The 18076-nt window shown below is 42.4% G+C and overlaps 1 protein-coding gene across 2 annotated transcripts in view; it reads right to left on the reverse strand.

Annotated features, from left to right (window-relative positions):
• The window catches only part of ABCA1 (ATP binding cassette subfamily A member 1), a 119218-nt gene that overhangs the window by 66354 nt on the left and 34788 nt on the right, over positions 1–18076 (reverse strand). For both annotated transcript variants that reach the window (XM_044443848.1, XM_044443849.1), the window contains one exon: positions 16235–16353. In XM_044443848.1, the coding sequence (XP_044299783.1) occupies positions 16235–16353 (119 nt within the window). The remainder of the gene's footprint in view (positions 1–16234; positions 16354–18076) is intronic.

Consider the following 18076-nt stretch of genomic DNA (forward strand, 5'->3'; position numbering starts at 1 on the left):
GGGAAAGGACAAGCTGGATTTCAGACAGAGAACCAACCACTGATTGCCTCCACCCATAGAGCTAGCCTGAACCAGTGGAGATGTGGCAGAAAGTTGAAGGTAAGCAGATTCCTAGCACAGGTCTTAATGCATGCATCTTTAGAAAATCTTAAAAGTGCAATGGAAAACAATTGAAAGTTACAAACTGAGCTTGGGCCATAAAGATCATTTTTGTATAAGTGGATTGTGTCCTTCCAGCAGTTTTCTCCAACTTGATACCCTTCATATTTTTCTTGCCTCAACTCCCATCAACCCCAGTCAGTATGGCCAATGGTCATAACATGCTTGGGGTTGTAGTCTAGAACATCTGGAGGTGCAAATAAGTGGAAGTTGCCTTATCAACATGATTCTTTGTAAAAACTGTGATTACCATCCCTGCCAGTAAGTTGCAAAACCTCTTAAATGGAAAGAAGCATTCAATAATATTGTCCAGACAGAATGCCTCCAAAAACAAAAAAAAATCCATCCAAAGAAAGTCCCACAAAAAAACCTAGTATGAACAATGCTGTTGAGAAAAGTATCTTTCTCATAGTTCCAAATGTTAAAACACACCCTCCCCCCATAAATACTAAGGACTGCTAGAAGAAACCGGGAAATAAACAATGGCTACTGTGAGGAGTTGCGGCTAATCAACACTGTCTTTAGCTTACTGGCAGAACTTGTAGGGGTGGAGAATAAAGAGAGCCATTTGGATTCCAGAAGAGACCCATCCACTTGATCTTGAATTACGCCCTTGTCTCAGCATCCACTTCCTATCTGTGTCATGGAATTGTCATACATAACCACAAAAGGTTATGATTCAAATTGTTCTCCCAAAGAACAGTGTTCAGTATCACGATATGTTTAGTTAGAAATCAGTTTTAGGTCAGAGTCTACACTTGAATGAGCATTTAATTCCATGGTACAGTTGGTGTAATATGAGAACTCAAAGGAAAGTTGTAGAAAGTTTAAAGCCAATAGCCATCATTGTGGCAAAGCACTCCAGAATAGCACCGGGAAAGAAAAGTAGCTTGAATTTAAATCTATCAGTCTCCATTGTTTTGAAGTCAATTGATAATACCTCAATCTAAATAACTTCAAAAGTCTGCCAAAGTCTGCAAGGTAATCCCAGAGATGGTAAAACTGTCAGCCTCTACGCTGCCGATAAGGTTCAATCTAAAGACTTCCCCTTAAAACTGGCAAGTTCATAAAACAAGTCAGCCATGCACACTAGGGGCATGAGTTTGTACGGCAGTAAATGAAAGCATTGGATGCAGTTACATTTTGCAATCAGTGTTTACCTTTGTATAAAGGTTATTTAAAAAATGACAGCCCGACCTATGACACATGTGTTATATCTGTCATAAACACAGTTTGCTTCCATGACTTCCCTGTGCCCTGCACTTTTTTAGCCAAACAAATCCAGCTTTCCCTATGGGGCAGGGCAGTGTCTACAGAGAAACAAAAGCAAAACTGGTTTCTCTTGCTGGCATGACTTGACTTTCTTGCATTATCCAAAAGCACAATGTTCAACATTCATCTAGAGAGCTGCAAAATGAATAGTTAAGAGCTAATGGAAATCCATTACATGGGAGATCCATGATTGGAGTCAATAAGCTGAAAGTGTACAGGGATTTACTCATGAATTCTTCTCTGCATCCTATTACAGTTCTGTTCATTGATTCTGGGGCATTTCCTTTTGCTTTACCATGCTTCAGTAGACTCCCTGATCTAGAAGCTGAATAATACTGATGCACAGAACATCACTAATTTCCTTCCCCCCTTGTAATCAATAATGACAAAATTCTTCTCCCAGCTTTCTGCTCAGATTTGTACTTTGTTTCATTTTTTCTACTAAACTGAGAAATTATTCTTCCACTGCTTCCTTTGAGATCATTGTTTTCAAAGATTTTCTCAGTTCAAAGTAATTTTAGACTAAAACTAATGTTCTGCCAAGTTGATTCAGGAAAGGGAAAAGGTGCCAAGGAGATAAGGGAAGTATAACATTTTTGGCCAGTTGTTTGCCTGGAATACCTCTTACTTTATGGGTCACTTCGTAAATTCACCCAAATGAATTTACGAAGTTGTAACAGTTGTAATATGAGTTATAACAGCAGAGGATTTCAACCCCAGATTTTCTGACTGCCAAGCTTCTGGATGTGAGATAAGTTAGGCTGAGAGTCAGTGACTGACACAAAGCAACTCATGGCCAGACAAAGACTAGAATCCAGGTCTCCCATGTCTCAGGCCAACACTAACCGTTGTCTATTTTCATGTTCCTCATTCACTACCCATAGAGAGCAAATTCTGGAGAGGAGACCCTCCTGTCTCCATGGAAGCTCTCCATGTGGTTCAGAATGCAGGTTTGCCAGCATTCTGAGTTGTGTGAAGAGTCTCTAACGAATGCAGGAGGTTCCTCTCTTCACCCTCCACATGTTCAGAGCAATGAAAGTGGTAACAGATGGAAAAAGGCTAGCTCTCCTTGTGGTTTACTCTGCACAGAATCAGAATGCCTGAACAGAGCTCTACTCCCTTGTAAGCAGAAGATCTCTGAACAGGGTGGATTTGATTTAAATCACTAGTTAGTAAAAGTAGATTTAAAACATGAATTTCTTCATAATTTGCATGCATGCCTGCCTTATTCAAACTGGGTCTCTTTTATGGCCTGCTGCCATTATAGGTTTTCTCCTCCAGGGGAAAAATAATATGATAAACCTCAGGCTATACACAAAAAGAGATCCAAAGACTTGCGGAGTATTCTGCTCAAAAGGTTTCACTTTCCTTTGTACCGTTTGCCCCTCCCTTCTTAGCAGATCTATTCCATTCCCAACAATCTTCTGTTTATTTAATTTTTGAAACTTAACACCTAAGAGGTAAAGGGTTGAATCTGTGTACATAGATTTGCAAAGGAACGATGGAATTAAGGTCTTTTTCTCAACTCTGTATGTTTATTTTATAATATTTTTGCTGTGAAGAAGAGGTATGTGATCTCTGCGGACACAAATCCACAGTTTTGATAACCGTAAAACCAAGCATCTGTGATAATATCTCCTATTTGGAAAAACTGCCCAATAATCTTGCAAAAGCCTCTGGAAGAACATGACATTGTGAATGAGTTAATGGAATTCATTTACCAAAAAAAGCAAACGTTGCAGGAATACACACCCTCATACTACACGAATCCTTATTTCATGATGAATAACCTTTGCAGTATAATGCATCTTTAAAAGAAGACACAATCTTTAGATACATTTTTACTCAAAAAGCATTTTATTAAAAAAATCCAATTCAAACCAAAAATCCAATTTAAATTTTAAAAATCCAGAGTTTATTATTTTTGAAAATTTATTTGTATCCACCCTGTCTCAGAGGCATCCTAGTGATACTGCTATACAATCTTTGCCAATGCAAGGGGAATTCAAGATGAGGTAAAAGATCATCCTGCTCTAGCAGCTAAATTGAACATTGCATGACACCAGATTATACACCATGGTTTCCAAGAGCAAAGTCTGTCTCATTAACTGAAGCTATGACTCTATGTCATATATGTGCATGTGATGTAACTGCAGTATAAGTTGTAGTAAACTGGGGTAAACAAATAAATGATCATTAGAGAAAATTGCATCCCTGTAGAGTAAGTGGCTATAAGAAGTATTATCTCCTTATTTTAATTGGATGAGCGGAAGTGAAGAGCTGTGGCTGTCCTTAGCATGTTCATGGGTGAATTCCAAGCATCTTTAGATCTCAATGTCCATGTGCAGTATAACATTTACTCTGAAGTGTTGATATCTAATAAATAATGAGGCTGTAGTCATGCAAGTGAAAGAATTTATGTGTTTGTCACAACGTTTAAAAATCTCTTCCAGACATATTAAAAAAAAACTGTTCTAAGACATAAACATTCAGCTGACAAACACAAAGATGCCAATTTATACATATATTTCCCCAGGTGAATTGGACATCATAGGAAATCAGTGTTTGACTTTCTTGTTGTTATACCTCTATGCAGGAAGAGAGGAGAAAAAAATGACATCCTCAATTTACTGTGATTAAGGCAAGAAATTAGATTAGTGTGTTTGCATGTGTACTCTAACTCTAAACCAAGCATGTAGGCAGGCAGCAAAAGCAGAGAAGCTGCGCAGGGATGAGTCACATCGGCTTCATTCAACAGCTTCAATTAAAAGCCACAAGACTGGGCATGATTTGGCATGGCACACAGCCTTCAAATGCTGTGTCATGATATACAACTATTAACCTCAGCAGGCTACCTGATGCCAGGTCTCACCACTGCCAAAGACAGCACATGATGGTGCCTCCCTTTCCTAGGCATTATCCAGTCACTCTAGCTGGATTAATGCTAAACTTTTGATCTTTCCCAGTGAAGAAACAGAGAGAGAGAGAGAGAGAGAGAGAGAGAGAGAGAGAGAGAGAGAGAGAGAGAGAGAGAGAGAGAGAGAGAGAGAATGAGACTAGCCCCAGTTAAACAAAATCTAGATTATAACCGAATTCTACAATCTAGTCGCATTCAGTTATCACACTAATCCATAGTTTAACTTGATGCAAATCAGCTGCACAGAGTTTCGCCTCATGCACACCTTCCTTCTTGATGCAGTCATGAAAAATGGCTAAACAAGGCTAAGCTTAAATATAATTAGCGTAAATAAGACTTAATGGAAATAAACTGTTATTTAAAGTTGACTTGTTTCTGCTAGCTACAGTTAAGACTAACCACAGTTTGCTGAGGTTAGGCAATGGACCCCACTGTGGTTATGACCAAACCAAATAAAAGCTTCCCAAGTCCTCTGAATAGCCATGCTGGAAGAGGAGAAGTGGTGGCTCCTATTTGTAACGCTAAACTATGGCTTAGCATGATGTCCAGAAGTAGGCACTGGGCCAACTTTTCCATCTCCACAGAACTGGACAAATATTTCAAAAGTCTAGGCATGTGAGTGCTAGGATTTACTGCTCCCTTACTAGCCAAATTCAAAGCACTAATTTCCATGTTGATTTATAACATGCATAAATTTTCTATGAGGCTTCATATTCAGGGTTAGTGAATATGAAAGTGAGATTCATAGCAAGATGAGATAATAAGGTGAGATTTTTCCTCACCTTGTTCTTGGATGCAGAGAGACTGCTACCTGGAAGAATATGAAGCCAAATTTTGAAAAGAGTATTCTTCAAGAGGGTGCACCATTGATCAACTTCAGCAGAATGGCTTACAGTGCCATTTACCAATGTATCTCATCCATACTAAGCCAAGATGGCCACGGTTATACAGTCAAAAAGTCCCACACTCTATTGAACTTTGTAATTGTGCCGTTTATCTAGGTTAGGGACTTGATTGCCATGATATAAACCACCACGTCATTTAACGCTACATTGATATTTGCCGACCACAGTAGCTTCTTGGCAATAGTCAAGCTCCTCTACTGAAGCATGTCTATTGATTTACAGCACCAGGTTTTAATCTAGGAAGACAGCTACAGGACCATTCTTGTGTACTTGAAACATCTCTACTTACACTGATTATTGCTTATGTGTCTCCCAGCCACATCATTAAACATTCCAGAATGATGTTCTGCATCGTATGGTTCTGCTCTGCAAGAGCTTTCTGAAGCAAGCTGAATTACTACACTGACCTTGTGTCCTTTATACACATGCCCTTACCTACGGGCACATACACTAACAGTGTGAGAAGCTGAAGCCTCTGTATCCCAGCAGAGCCTTGTTCCTCCCCCCTCACAGCAATGCCTCCTCCAAGGCTGACTCTGACGTCAGAGACCTGAAAACATCTACAAAGTTAGACAAGGCAGCTGTTGTTTAGGTTCTTTGGTTGGAAGAGGTATAGCTATGGGATGGAGGCAGATGCCGTGCAAGGGCAGAATGAAGGAGTTATCCCTGCTTCGTGTACATCAGAGGCAGGAATAATGTGTGTCTATCAGTTTCCCCAGTCTGCTACTCTCCAGATGTGTTGCGGAATTTGTGCCAACAGCTACCTGATGAGCAAACAGCAGTGGTTGAAGGCATCTCCCAGTTAGTGCTGGCTCTCACATAAAGCCATTCCAGGAAAACATGACCACTGAGGCTAGTGAGACACACAGTTACACAATGTACTGAAAAGAAAGATGCCATCTCCTTCTGCATCCCACCTCAAAGCACTACAGCTGGAAGTAAAAAATGATAACATTATTCTTGATTGGAAGACAGAAATATCAGTCACAAATCTACACTGCCCAAACTCTCTCCTGCCCCTTCTCCCCACCCTAGTGGTTTCCTTAAATAGAAAGCTTGGAGGAAAATGTACGGTATTTGGAGACACATTGTGTTTCTGTGTCACTCCATATTTATTGCAAATGGGGTGTGGAGACACACTGTGTATCTGTGCCACTCTGAATGTACTGCAAAGTTTCAGGAGGACCCAGATTCACACTGGAATACTTTGCAGGACCTCTGCTTCACTTCCGATGAACCCTGAATCTGTCCAAATCTGCTTAATTTACCTTGGAATTCACCCAAATCCATACCCGTACCCTTTAATGTGTTGGCTGACAGATGTATCATAGTGAAGAGATCAGAATGGAGGCCTTTCTGTGCTTTCCTACAACAGGAGGCTTAGAAAGATGGATATAATTATACATTACTTTTATCTTTCCAGCACATCGATACATTTCTTCTCAGAACTGGCAATGCAAATTGCTTGCGTGTGTGCGCTCGCGCTCGCTCTCTCTCTCTCTCTCTCTCTCTCTCTCTCTCTCTCTCTCTCTCTCTCTGCCACAATTGCTGGCACAGCCCACTCATTTTTTCTTCCTAGCAAAGTTGGATATGTATACAGGAATTTGGTAATACACGTCATCAGCACTGGCAGGTTTTGGGACGGAGTTCAGTGACAGCATCATTTACATTTTGAGAAAGAAATCTGCTCATAACAGGATCTAAAAACACTGATTTTAAAACCTGCTTCCAGCAACCTGATCATATACAGCTGAAGGGCTATTTGGCAGAGTTGTTTCAAGCTAATCAGAGAGCACAGTCAGTCAAACCTAGAGCCAACTCTGAAATGTGTTTGGGGTGCACAATTGCTGCCATTGGAGCCACTGACAAGAGCTGGGGCCACAGCTGAGCTAGAGTCTGAAGAGGAATCGGCTGACTTTTGCACTAGTAGCCAGACAAAGACAGAAAGCCAGGCTTTTCTTAACCCATGCAAAGCCTCTGCAAATAGTTAAGCTAAACCAGAGACTTCATACTGCCAGAGAATCCTGTGGGCCTAAGTTGTATGCATTCACTTCTCAGTCTGAAGAGGACTCTGAACTCAACACACTAAGTCCCAGACTCAAGCCCTGAAGCCCCCTTAAACATGTGTCAAAAGCCAAGCAGTGCCTGCTTTGACCTGAGAGGTAGAGGTCAGCATGCCCTGGACAGTCTCAGGCCCTGGCACTGTGGCTCTATGACGGTGAGGGCAGATGGCCAGCAATGCAGCCACTATGAGCTGAAACATTTGTGTGAAGGGGCCTCGAGTTACCGGAGTCAACGGAGCTCAGTGCAGATAAACGAAATGCTGGGTGGAAGCATGACTTGCAAAAGCTGAGGAAGCTGATAATGTGTCTGGGTCTTTCAGCTTTAAGAAAAATAGCCTGCCATATGAGTGAAGGGGTGCAAGTCAGCCTGGTGCCTTGAATACTGCACACTGATGTGAGAACAACTAGAGGCAGAACAAGCCATCCTGTGAGACAGGACAAGATGATGGCCTCAAGCAGTGGATTAGGAAGAGGGTGGATCACAGTCCTCCCACCAGGAGGGCCACCTGCAAACAACAGCTGGATCCAATACTTCTCTCCAAGAAAGATCCTCCCAAATACCAAGGCACTGGGTAGGTGGGTGCTCCAGAGAGTCCATCAAGCAGGAATGCCTAACTGAGTGAGGCATTATGGCTGAGGGGGCACTGGAAAGCACCACAGGCACTGTTCATGGTCACGTTGGCCATAATGCTTCTCACTGATGAAGGACTCACCCAAGCAAGGTGTTTAGAGAGAAAGAAGCACATCCTCCTGCCATTAGCAGTGGAATATTATTCACTGCTGCTGGAAGAGATTTGTTTTATGCCACATTGTCAACATCTTAGCCAAGCCATACCTTTCAAAGGCAGCAAGTTAACAACATCAGTCTACATTTCCCTGACACCGTCTCAACCAGATTTATGTCTAGCTCGATGCTAGAAACTGAGTCTGTGAAAGGGAGACACAGGATAATATACGGTCACAGACAACAAGCACTTGGCTGCCTGACCTTGCAAGGGATGGCTAGATGAAAAGGGCAAGCACTGTCCTCAGCTTATTAATCAAATAAAAATAAAGCTCCAAAGTCATGTCTTAGAGGCAAAGTGAATTTGGCACATGGAACAGTGGCCAGCACGGGTACTGAAAACATATCTGCATTGCTTGGAACATCAAGTTCTGCTGGCAATCAAATTGAAATGATTTATTTGATTTTTCCCCCTGCAAAGCTCTCCTTGATTTTAATAGATACTCTCCTAATTCACGGCATAGCAGCATACTGGGTGTAGGAAACAAGAATGACCCATAGGGCTTTAGTTCTAGATTAAGACCATTTTCACTGGATAAACCAGGGTGATCCAGTCAAAGAAGTCACACAGGAATCCTCTCCACCGATCAAGAGCACCTTCAAACAATTTTCCAAGCACTAAAGGATGATGTAAATACATCAGAAATACATAACTGAAAGGTAATTATTTGAGAAAATTACATTATCTCAGTAAAAGACCACCCTGTTCAATGGACTCTCTTATTTTACAACATGTGGGTGTTTCTCCTACCTAATTTTGATGGAGGTAGTTCTTTCCTGTCCTGTTCAGGAAAATAATATCCAGTTTTAAAATCAACAACACAATTTTTCTTAAACAACTGATCAAGTTCTACTGGAACAGTGCTCTGAATCTTCTTTATTTAAATGCATGGATACTCCAGTTTTCCTCCTTGGACCTCAACAAAAACTATAAAAACATCTTTACAATTTAAACCACTCTCCTAGCTTTTTGCAACCTGGCACTCTCCAGATGTATTGGATTCCAGTTCCCACATCCCTAACTACTGGCCATGCTAGCTCAAGCAGATGGGACCTGAAGTCCACAACTGGAGGGATCCACGTTGGTGGAGACTGCAGTGCATGTCACCACACAACCGCAGTGGGTAATAGTCAAATATTTATAGATGTTAGTAAAACACATGGATTGAAAGAGCATGTGAAAAATTATATATCGAATGCCTTCCTGAAAAAGAGGGACTTCCATCAGCCTCCACAACATCAGTAACTAGTAAGTGAGGCCTCTCTCCCTCAGGAGAGAGCTCCAGGGCCTCGGTGCAGCTGCTGAGAAAGGCCATTTCATCAATCCTAATTAAGCATATTGCTGCGACATACACAGGGGACACCTATCCTCCATGGCTTTTGCCAAACATTTATCTCACTAGAAATCCTCTCCCGATTTTGTGTTTATAATAATTTCCAAAACATATGCATGTGTTCTTATGGCTACATTGTAGTGAATTAAAAAGCTTCACTACCTCCCTCCAGCTTTATTTCCCAGGGGTGCAATTCTGCTTCCTAATATCCACACTGAAGTACAGATGTCATTGGGCACAAGCCTATGGCCTCCTGACTGTAGGGGCATGAGATGGGCTTTCAACCCACCTCTGGCTCAGCAATGCCTTCTGAGGTCGGTGGGGGGGGGGCGAAGAAATGGCAAGGAGAGGGCAAGGAGGCAAAGAGCAAGGCACTGCCATGCTCCTAGGAATCCTGGCAGTGCCTCAACCTCTTCACCTTGGAAGTAAGGGAACAACATTCAGACAGCTGGTGTTGATCATCTGAAGTTTTGCAGGATGAGGGAACATGGAGACATGTCTAAGCTTCACACACCTCCCACCTTCCATTGGATGCCTGTAATCGGCAGGCAGGCAGGCAGGCCCACTTGATGGTGCCCTTAAGCACATAGGCATGCCTGAGTTTTGCTGTGTAAGTCTGTTTGCAGAACACAGTCCTATCTCCTTTCCACTTCCTTCTTCCTATGCTCAAGAGGCAAAGGTCCTTTAACCTCTCTCCGTAAGAAAGGATCAACAAAGTACACAAATTCCCTCAACCCCACACATCTGCAGTCAACATTTCTACTCATGACTTTTTGTAATGCCACTGTTAGGCAACTGGGAAATTCCTGCATGGATGAAATACAGCAGTGAAATCAAAACAATTTGGAAAGGATGCGTTGCACTACCTTGAACCAGAACACCTGAAGAAAAAAATGTTAGACAATTGTGGAGATTGTTGGTCTGGCAAAACATCTGAGGACTCCTCAGGGAATAAAACTAGCAATATTTCTCTGGGGGTGGAATGAACTCCGAGTGCAACTGCTGTCACCACATTGTTGCACTGCACTGATAGAGCTGTTAGTATGCCCATCCTAGACATTTTATCTTGCCATGGGCTCAAAAGCTGCACTTCATATAGTTTTACAGCTGAACCAGGCTGGTTCTGAAAACCAATAACAAAAATTAAACAGCTTTTATTTATTTATTTTATTTAGAAAATTTCTAGGCCGCCCCATTCGCCGAAGCCTCCGGGCGCCTTACAAATAAATAAATTAAAATACATAAACAGCAATATAAAATACTGAAAATAGCTGAAAATAGGGACAAGGAAGGCAGGGGTTAAAGGGGCAGAAAGCATCCCCCATCCTTATAAAGTGGCTTAGTGCTTTATCTTGCTTTTAAAACAACCAAAATAGCAGCCTACACCTCTCACAGTATCATGTCACCCCAAGGTGGTCCAGGAAGTGCAGCCAAGGGGTTGTGGCAGAGACAGTTTCCTCTAGTTAAAAAAGAAAGAAAATAAACTCATCCATCTTTAGCTAGCAGCAACCTTTTCTGATCCACTAAAAGGAGGCAGAGTATCACAAGCTGTTATCCTGCAGTGCAATGCAGCTGGAGCTCACAGGGGCGTAGCGCTTGCACTTCCTGAGTAGAAGGGACATCTGCCATGCCCAAGATTTCTGTTTCCTCTGAGCTCAGTTGCAATCCTCACCTTTGCTGCTGGGAAATGAATTGGGAAATGAGAACAGAACAATGTACTGTTCTCTGTTGCAATACAAAGCACTGGAACAGTTGCTTTTGAACACTCAATTCAGTTTTACAAGAGACCTATTCCTAGAGGAAATGAAAACTGCTGGAACTGGTTTGTTAATATGGATCAACATCCCAATTGCATTTCTGGACTCTCCTTGGGGGCATATCTTTCAGAGCCATCTTGATGAGTCCTTTCACCATGCAGTTATTGTATGAGAGGGGAAATTTTAGGGGAAGCCGGGGAAGCATTCTGGCCCAGCAAGAGTTCGCACCCTCTGTTTGACAGCCCTGTGTGTGCTGACACTCTTAGCAGCCAGCACTGATTCAAGATTAGTGCTGCCTATCTGAGAGAGGACTGACTAATCCCTTTTTGAGCTCAATTCACATATTTGCAAATAAAAAGGTATTACAAAAACCTGTAAACATTCCAAGCAAACTCACTGGGTAAAAGAGATACCCTAAAATTTCCTCCATTCAGGAAACAGAGAAAGCTTTTAAGGGTATCTCCCTCCTGGCTGTTTAAGTAACGGTCATCTCTTCCTGAAAGATCCTTTTCATTACTGCATTTGTGTTCTTTTCGCCTTCCCTGAGATGGAGCCCTGAAGCAATAGGTCATTGCTACAACAGCTTCTGACTAATTTCCCTGGAGACTGGGTAAGTAAGTGCAACATAAAGGACAACTATGCTTTTGTTCACTACAGGCTGCACAAACAATACTGAGTCTGCCACAGACTTTCCAAAGTACAGCAAAATATGTTCTTTCTTCTGTTTTAAGTATCCACACATTTGATTGCATTATACTCATTACATTATTAAGGAAATTCGTGCTTGCCTCTGCCCTTGTTTTCCTTATCAATTTGCTAATTTGCATTACTTCAGAAATTTTGCTTGGGATTTGCTATGAGAGTGACTGCTGTTATTCCTTTCTTCAGTGGTAGTACTTAAAAGTGAATGCTGAAAAGAGTTCCTGGCTTACCAGAGCCACTGGCTCACAATACAGCCTTAGCCAACCCACTGTTTTCTCAGTCTCCTTCCCTCCCTTTGCCTCCCCAAATTGTCAATACGGAGGTAAGAACAGTGCCTGCCATACAGAGCTGTTGTAAACATTGAACACTTGGAGCACTTGGAAAAGTGGCACGTGACCCTTTCTATCTGTTGAAAACTTTTGGAAAACCCAATTCTAATGGAGGATGAGAGGAAATACAGGAAGATTCACTGATACATCACATATATCCTTTCTACCTTAACTGTCACATGTTCCCTTCTCTCTCTCTCTCTCTCTCTCTCTCTCTCTCTCTCTCTCTCTCTCTCTCACGCACACACACACACACACACACACACACACCAGATAATCGCACATGTGCCAGTCACATGCCACCAGTGCTCAAAGTAAAGTTCAATATTATCCCAGTTTTCAGGCAGGGATAACAGAATGTATCCTAAGCATCCCACTGACTTCTCTTTTCTGCTTCAGATACCAGATACCGTGTATGTCCCTTGTACGTGCAAAACCCTAATACAAATCTTACTGTTCATTAACAAGTCAATGATGCTGTTTACATCCTTCTCAGCTGAACAGCTTCCTGATCTCGCCAAAAGCACACAGGACTATTGCTCCCAAGGCCTTGTGTGCCAATAGTTGTTCCCCAAGCAGTTGTAAAATTCATATACATTCCATTATATACTGAGAGCCAGTGTAGCAGTTAAGAGTATGGACTGGGACTCAGGAAACGTATGTGCTAGTCCCAACTCAGCCATGAAACTCACTAGGTGATTTTGGGTCACGGACTCTCAGCCTAACCAAGCTCAAGGGGTTGTTGTGAGGACAAAATGGAGAGAAGGAAGAACATGCAAGCTGCCCTGCCTTTCTTGAAAGAACAAAGAAGGTGGCTTAGAAGGCGGATAAGAATAGGGACAGAAAAAGAAGTAATACCTCAGCAGCTTAGAGAGGGTTTATTTCAACACATTAAAAACCAGAGGTCTTAAAACAAATAGTCAGAGAAGTTTTATCATGAATTTTTATACCTCATTTTCCCCTCCAAAGAAGTGAGTTGCTTGCCGCAGTTTACAAAATAAACCAACATAAAAGAATAATTGCCAATCATCAAACTAATAATCAAATTAACACATGCAAAAAATGCAAAGTCTAAATTAACCAACAATGAAATCTATTGCTTATTTAAAGAGAAATGTCTACTACGGAAGGAACACAGAAAAAGAGGAAGACCACCTAACCTCTCTAGACAGGAACTTCCACTGACAGGAGCCCTCCACCAAGAAAGCCCACTCAGGGGCTGCTGCCGATCATTATGTCAGAAAGCAAAGGCATATACAACAGTGACGCAACAGTGGAGCTTAAAAAGACATGGGAGTAGGCAACCTTTCTGGTAGTTTGTATCAAGCCGTTTAGGACTTTTAAGGTAATAACAGGACCTTGAATTGCAGTCAGAATGACAAAGGCAGCCAGCAGAGTGACACTATAGCAGCACTTTGCCCCATCACCATTTTAATGGCAGCACAGTTCCAAGCGAATTTCAAGGGCAGCCCCAGGTAGAGGACTTTAAGGTAGTCCAATTAAGATGTAAATGCTAACCAGTGCATGTGCCACCATTACCAGGTACCAGTCTGCATTTTCCTCAGTTCCAAACTTGATAAAAAGGTGTGCATGTGTGTACTTTTGTCAGTTTGCACCACAAAATGTTTGTGCTTTGATCTGACAACTCATTCCGTCATCTACAATCAGTGTTAAGCACCCTGAAAAAATAACTAATAGCACAATCCTATGCTTATCTGTTCAGAGGTAAGACTGGGTTCAGACAAGCTCCCCATGTCAAGAGTTGAGAGTGGGTTGTTGCTCAAATATGGGTTATTGTGTTGTCTGAGCCGAGACAACAACCATGGCAAACAACTGACAGTTCACAGCTCAGCAGTAAACCATAGGCCCTCTTTGTGGGTTGTGTGTTAACAAGCCATAGCTTCTTATGGAAGCTGGGTTCAGGCAACAGGATAACCCAAATTTTAGCAACAGTCTACAGTTCAATAACAACCCCGGAGTGTGGGTTAACCTAGTGTCTGAACCCAGTTATTGCCTTTAATAAGACTTAGACCCAGGAATGTGTATATAGGATTGTCCCTTAAAGTTGGTTTGACAAACAAATAAGACAGATGTATTCAACTTCACCACTAGTCCTTATAAAACCCTTAACAATCGGGCCAAGCAAAATATTCCAGATATGAATGCAATACAATAAAGCCCTGGCAGATTCTCAAATGAATTTCCTTTCAGCTCTCTGAGGATTGTGATTTTGCATTACAAAGAAACTGTGCTCCCTTTAAAAGCTGGACAGAAACTTGGTGAAGTAGTACCAAATTCTTATACTGGAGAAGAGAGAAGTGGGGAGGAGGAACCTCCAGGCAACTAAGGAAAAAAAAACCCTAGATGTAAGAGGGCAGCCAAGCTTATTGTTCAGGTGCCTTTGCACAGAAAGCAAGGGCTGGGATATAATTTGTATGCGGCTCATAAGATGGGAGCCCTCCTGCCTCTCCCATCTTACTTCACTGCACTTTGCTACTGCCACTTTCTCTCCCAGCCCAGCTCTTATGCCAAAGAAATGGCTGTGAGAAGAAAAAGTTCCAGAAGTGACAAAGCACGCAGTGAAGTAAAACTCTCCTTATCCACACAACCCCATTTATGTTAAAATAAGGCACACATTTTATACACGCACTGTGGCTGGGTTTGCATGGTGATGAGAAGACACCATGGTGGCCAATTACTCCCCCCCCCCCGCCCCCACAAAGGTTTCATGTTGCACCATTTGCCCAATTACTCTCATGGCTCACAGCTTCCCATGTGATCCAAACCCAGTGAGGTATATGACCGGGGGTGGCTTCAAAATCACCCCAGAACCCTGCAACAAGCCATGGGCTTTGGAGTGGTTTCAAAGCCACCCCCACCATGCACCTTGCCTGATTCAGGTGACATGGGAAGCCAACACCCTGCAAGGCTCACTAAGCAAATTGCACAGCACACAACCAGCTTGTGTGGGGCCGGAGAAAGAAGCTACTGAGGTCTCTCTCCCTAACTGTGTGAACCAGGCCAGTGTGTGTTAAATGGGCAGAAACACAGATAAAAAACAGGGCTACTGTCATCGTGTCAGGTTTGGCCCTCCCACTTGAACTAAGCTAGCATCTCTCTCGTGGGCCAGGGAGACAGGGAAAGGGGCACACTGCTGCCAAGATGGTGGTACAGAGGGCAACTTTTTTTTATTGTTTTGACACACAGACTCTGTCACAGGCAGTCTGCTCAATGGCAGGAGTGGGCAAACTCTGGGTTCCGAGCCTATTTAGGCCCCTGCTCAAGCCTTGCTGAGACAGGCAGGAGAGCTTTCTGAAAGAGAAACAGTCGTGTATTTCACATTAGGATGGATGCTTTAAACGTATTTTCTGTCATCCTGGCCCAGGGGCTCTATATCCCCCTCAAGTGCATGCCTGGCTACTTCCTGAGTCACTGGCTCAAGCAGTCATTGGAGAAACTCTTGCAACCAGGTACATTGGGCTCCTTTTCCTCCTCCTCTCAAGGATCTTTTTTCCTCTTCAGAGGAACCATAAGCAGTGACTTCGGACAATCTGGAGGAGGCAAGGCCTCTCAGGGTGAAGGGCAATGTCGCTTTCTCTGAACTAATTCATTCTGACTTTTCAAGTATGCCTGTGTGAGGCTACAGTCTTATTTAATTTCCAGTTTGTGGTTCAGCTGTACTCTGAATATGAAAACTGCCTTTCCTTCAAATAACCACAGCAATCCAGCAAAGGGATAGTGGGGAGGCAAGTGAAAAATAAACTCTTTGTTGCAGTGGGGGAGTCCATGTAAATACATTTTCTCTCCATTCAAATGAAACTGTGGACAAAATTTATTGCGGCTGGTTTAACATTTGGCAATACATCATAATGGAGAACCGATTAGTCACAGAGCTCATGAGCTGGCTGTCTCAAGCTTAAGCATCACAGACTCAACTATAAACCTTTTCTGAATTATTGACACAATAATACAACCCTCTGCAAAATCCATGGTTCACCCTTTGTATGTTTACCTGAAATGGACTTCCCAGCTTTCTGCAGTTTTGCCATGACTTTTCGTGCATCCTTGATAGTGGTATCTTTCTGGCTATATAACAGCAAACGCTTGCCATCGGAGAACAACCGGGACACACTGAGGAAGTTAGGGAGACAGTAGGAAAGGAACAAGAAACAAAATTAGAGGGTAAGGTATTAGCATGATTTGTTGTTGTTGTTGTTGTTGTTAGTCGCGAAGTCGTGTCCAACCCATCGTGACCCCATGGACAACACTCCTCCAGGCCTTCCTGTCCTCCACCATCCCCCAGAGTCCACTTAAGTTCATGCCAACTGCTTCAGTGACTCCATCTAGCCACATCATTCTTTAAACAAAACATAGATCCCCACACTCGCAAGTTCTCTTTTGTAAGTCCCATTGAAATGAATGCAGCTGAGGAGCTGCACTATAGAGAACTCCTACCTAAATTTTGCATTTTATGCTCTAATGTTGTGCTTGGAGCTCTTTTACCCTCTGATTGTTTTATTTACTGCCTTGTCACTGTGGGGGAATCTGCTTTTATGGCTGTACTTTGTTGTGCATGTAATTTTGGCCTTCTTGATTTTATAGATCTAAGTGTTTTGTTTTTATTGGATGCATTGCCCCCCAAAGCCTAGGCCAGTGATGGTGAACCTTTTAGAGACTGAATGCCCAAACTGCAACCCAAAACCCACTTATTTATTGCAAAGTGCCAACACTGCAACAAAACCTGAATACTGAAGTTTTAGTTTAGGAAAAAAACCTCATACATAAGAAAACTCAAAGCTAAAATCTTGTGTTAATAAAAACGAATGTATTAAAACTCATAGCCAGTCCAAGCACACACACATGCATCTCTCTCTCTCTCTCTCTCTCTCTCTCTCTCTCTCTCTCTCCTTGGCAGCGCACTGACCAGCCATGCGAAAGCTCAGACAAGTCACAGCTTGTGACATCATCGCTTGGTGCCACTACTCCTTTCTGAGCATGCGCATAGCCCCTGTGTGCACTGTTATCTGATGCTCAGCTGCTGGAGCGACTCGGCTCACGTGCCAACAGAGAGGGCTCTGCATGCCCGCTGTGGCACACATGCCATAGGTTTGCCACCACTGGCCTAGGCTATAGGCTGGGGGATGATGGAAGCTGTAGTTCAACACATATGGAGGGAATGAAGATGGAGAAAGCTGGTATAGAGCCATCTGGAGCCCAAATCAGTAGGAATAGGGGGGATATAAATATTATTTCTTTATTTAATTTCTATACCACTCAACAGCCAAAAATCTCTGGGCAGTATATAACAATCTATTAAAACATTGTCTGAAATGCACCACAATATAAAAACGTTAAGGGGAAACTTATTATACCCTGCAAAAATTAAAACAACAGTTAAAACACCACATTTAAAACCCAATTTAAATATAAAATTCTGATAATTTAAACATAAAACCTGACTGACCTGCATTAAAAACCTTTAAAAGCCCCAACTAAGTAAAAACCAAGTCAAGTTTTGACTTGGCATTGAAAAATAATAAGGTAAGTTGCAGGCAGGCCTCAGTGGGAAGCTCATTCTACAACAGAGGGACCACCACTGAAAAGGCCCTTCTGCTTGTTGCCACCAACCAAGCCTCCCATGGTTTTAATAAATAAAAACATATAAGCTTAATAAATAAAAACATGGATAATACTAGGGCAATCCACCTTTTCAACATATGAAATAATGATTCAGTAAGGCTTTTGCAGGAAGGAAGGTACCTAGTGTTAATTAGTATGGGAGGCTTCATTTTGGATTTTATGCCTCAGCTAGCAAAACTCCTGAGAAAAGCCTGAGAGCTGGACCAAAAAGGCT

This window comes from Varanus komodoensis, unplaced genomic scaffold, assembly GCF_004798865.1.
Source record: "Varanus komodoensis strain SLA01 unplaced genomic scaffold, ASM479886v1 scaffold43, whole genome shotgun sequence".
NCBI lineage: Eukaryota > Metazoa > Chordata > Lepidosauria > Squamata > Varanidae > Varanus > Varanus komodoensis.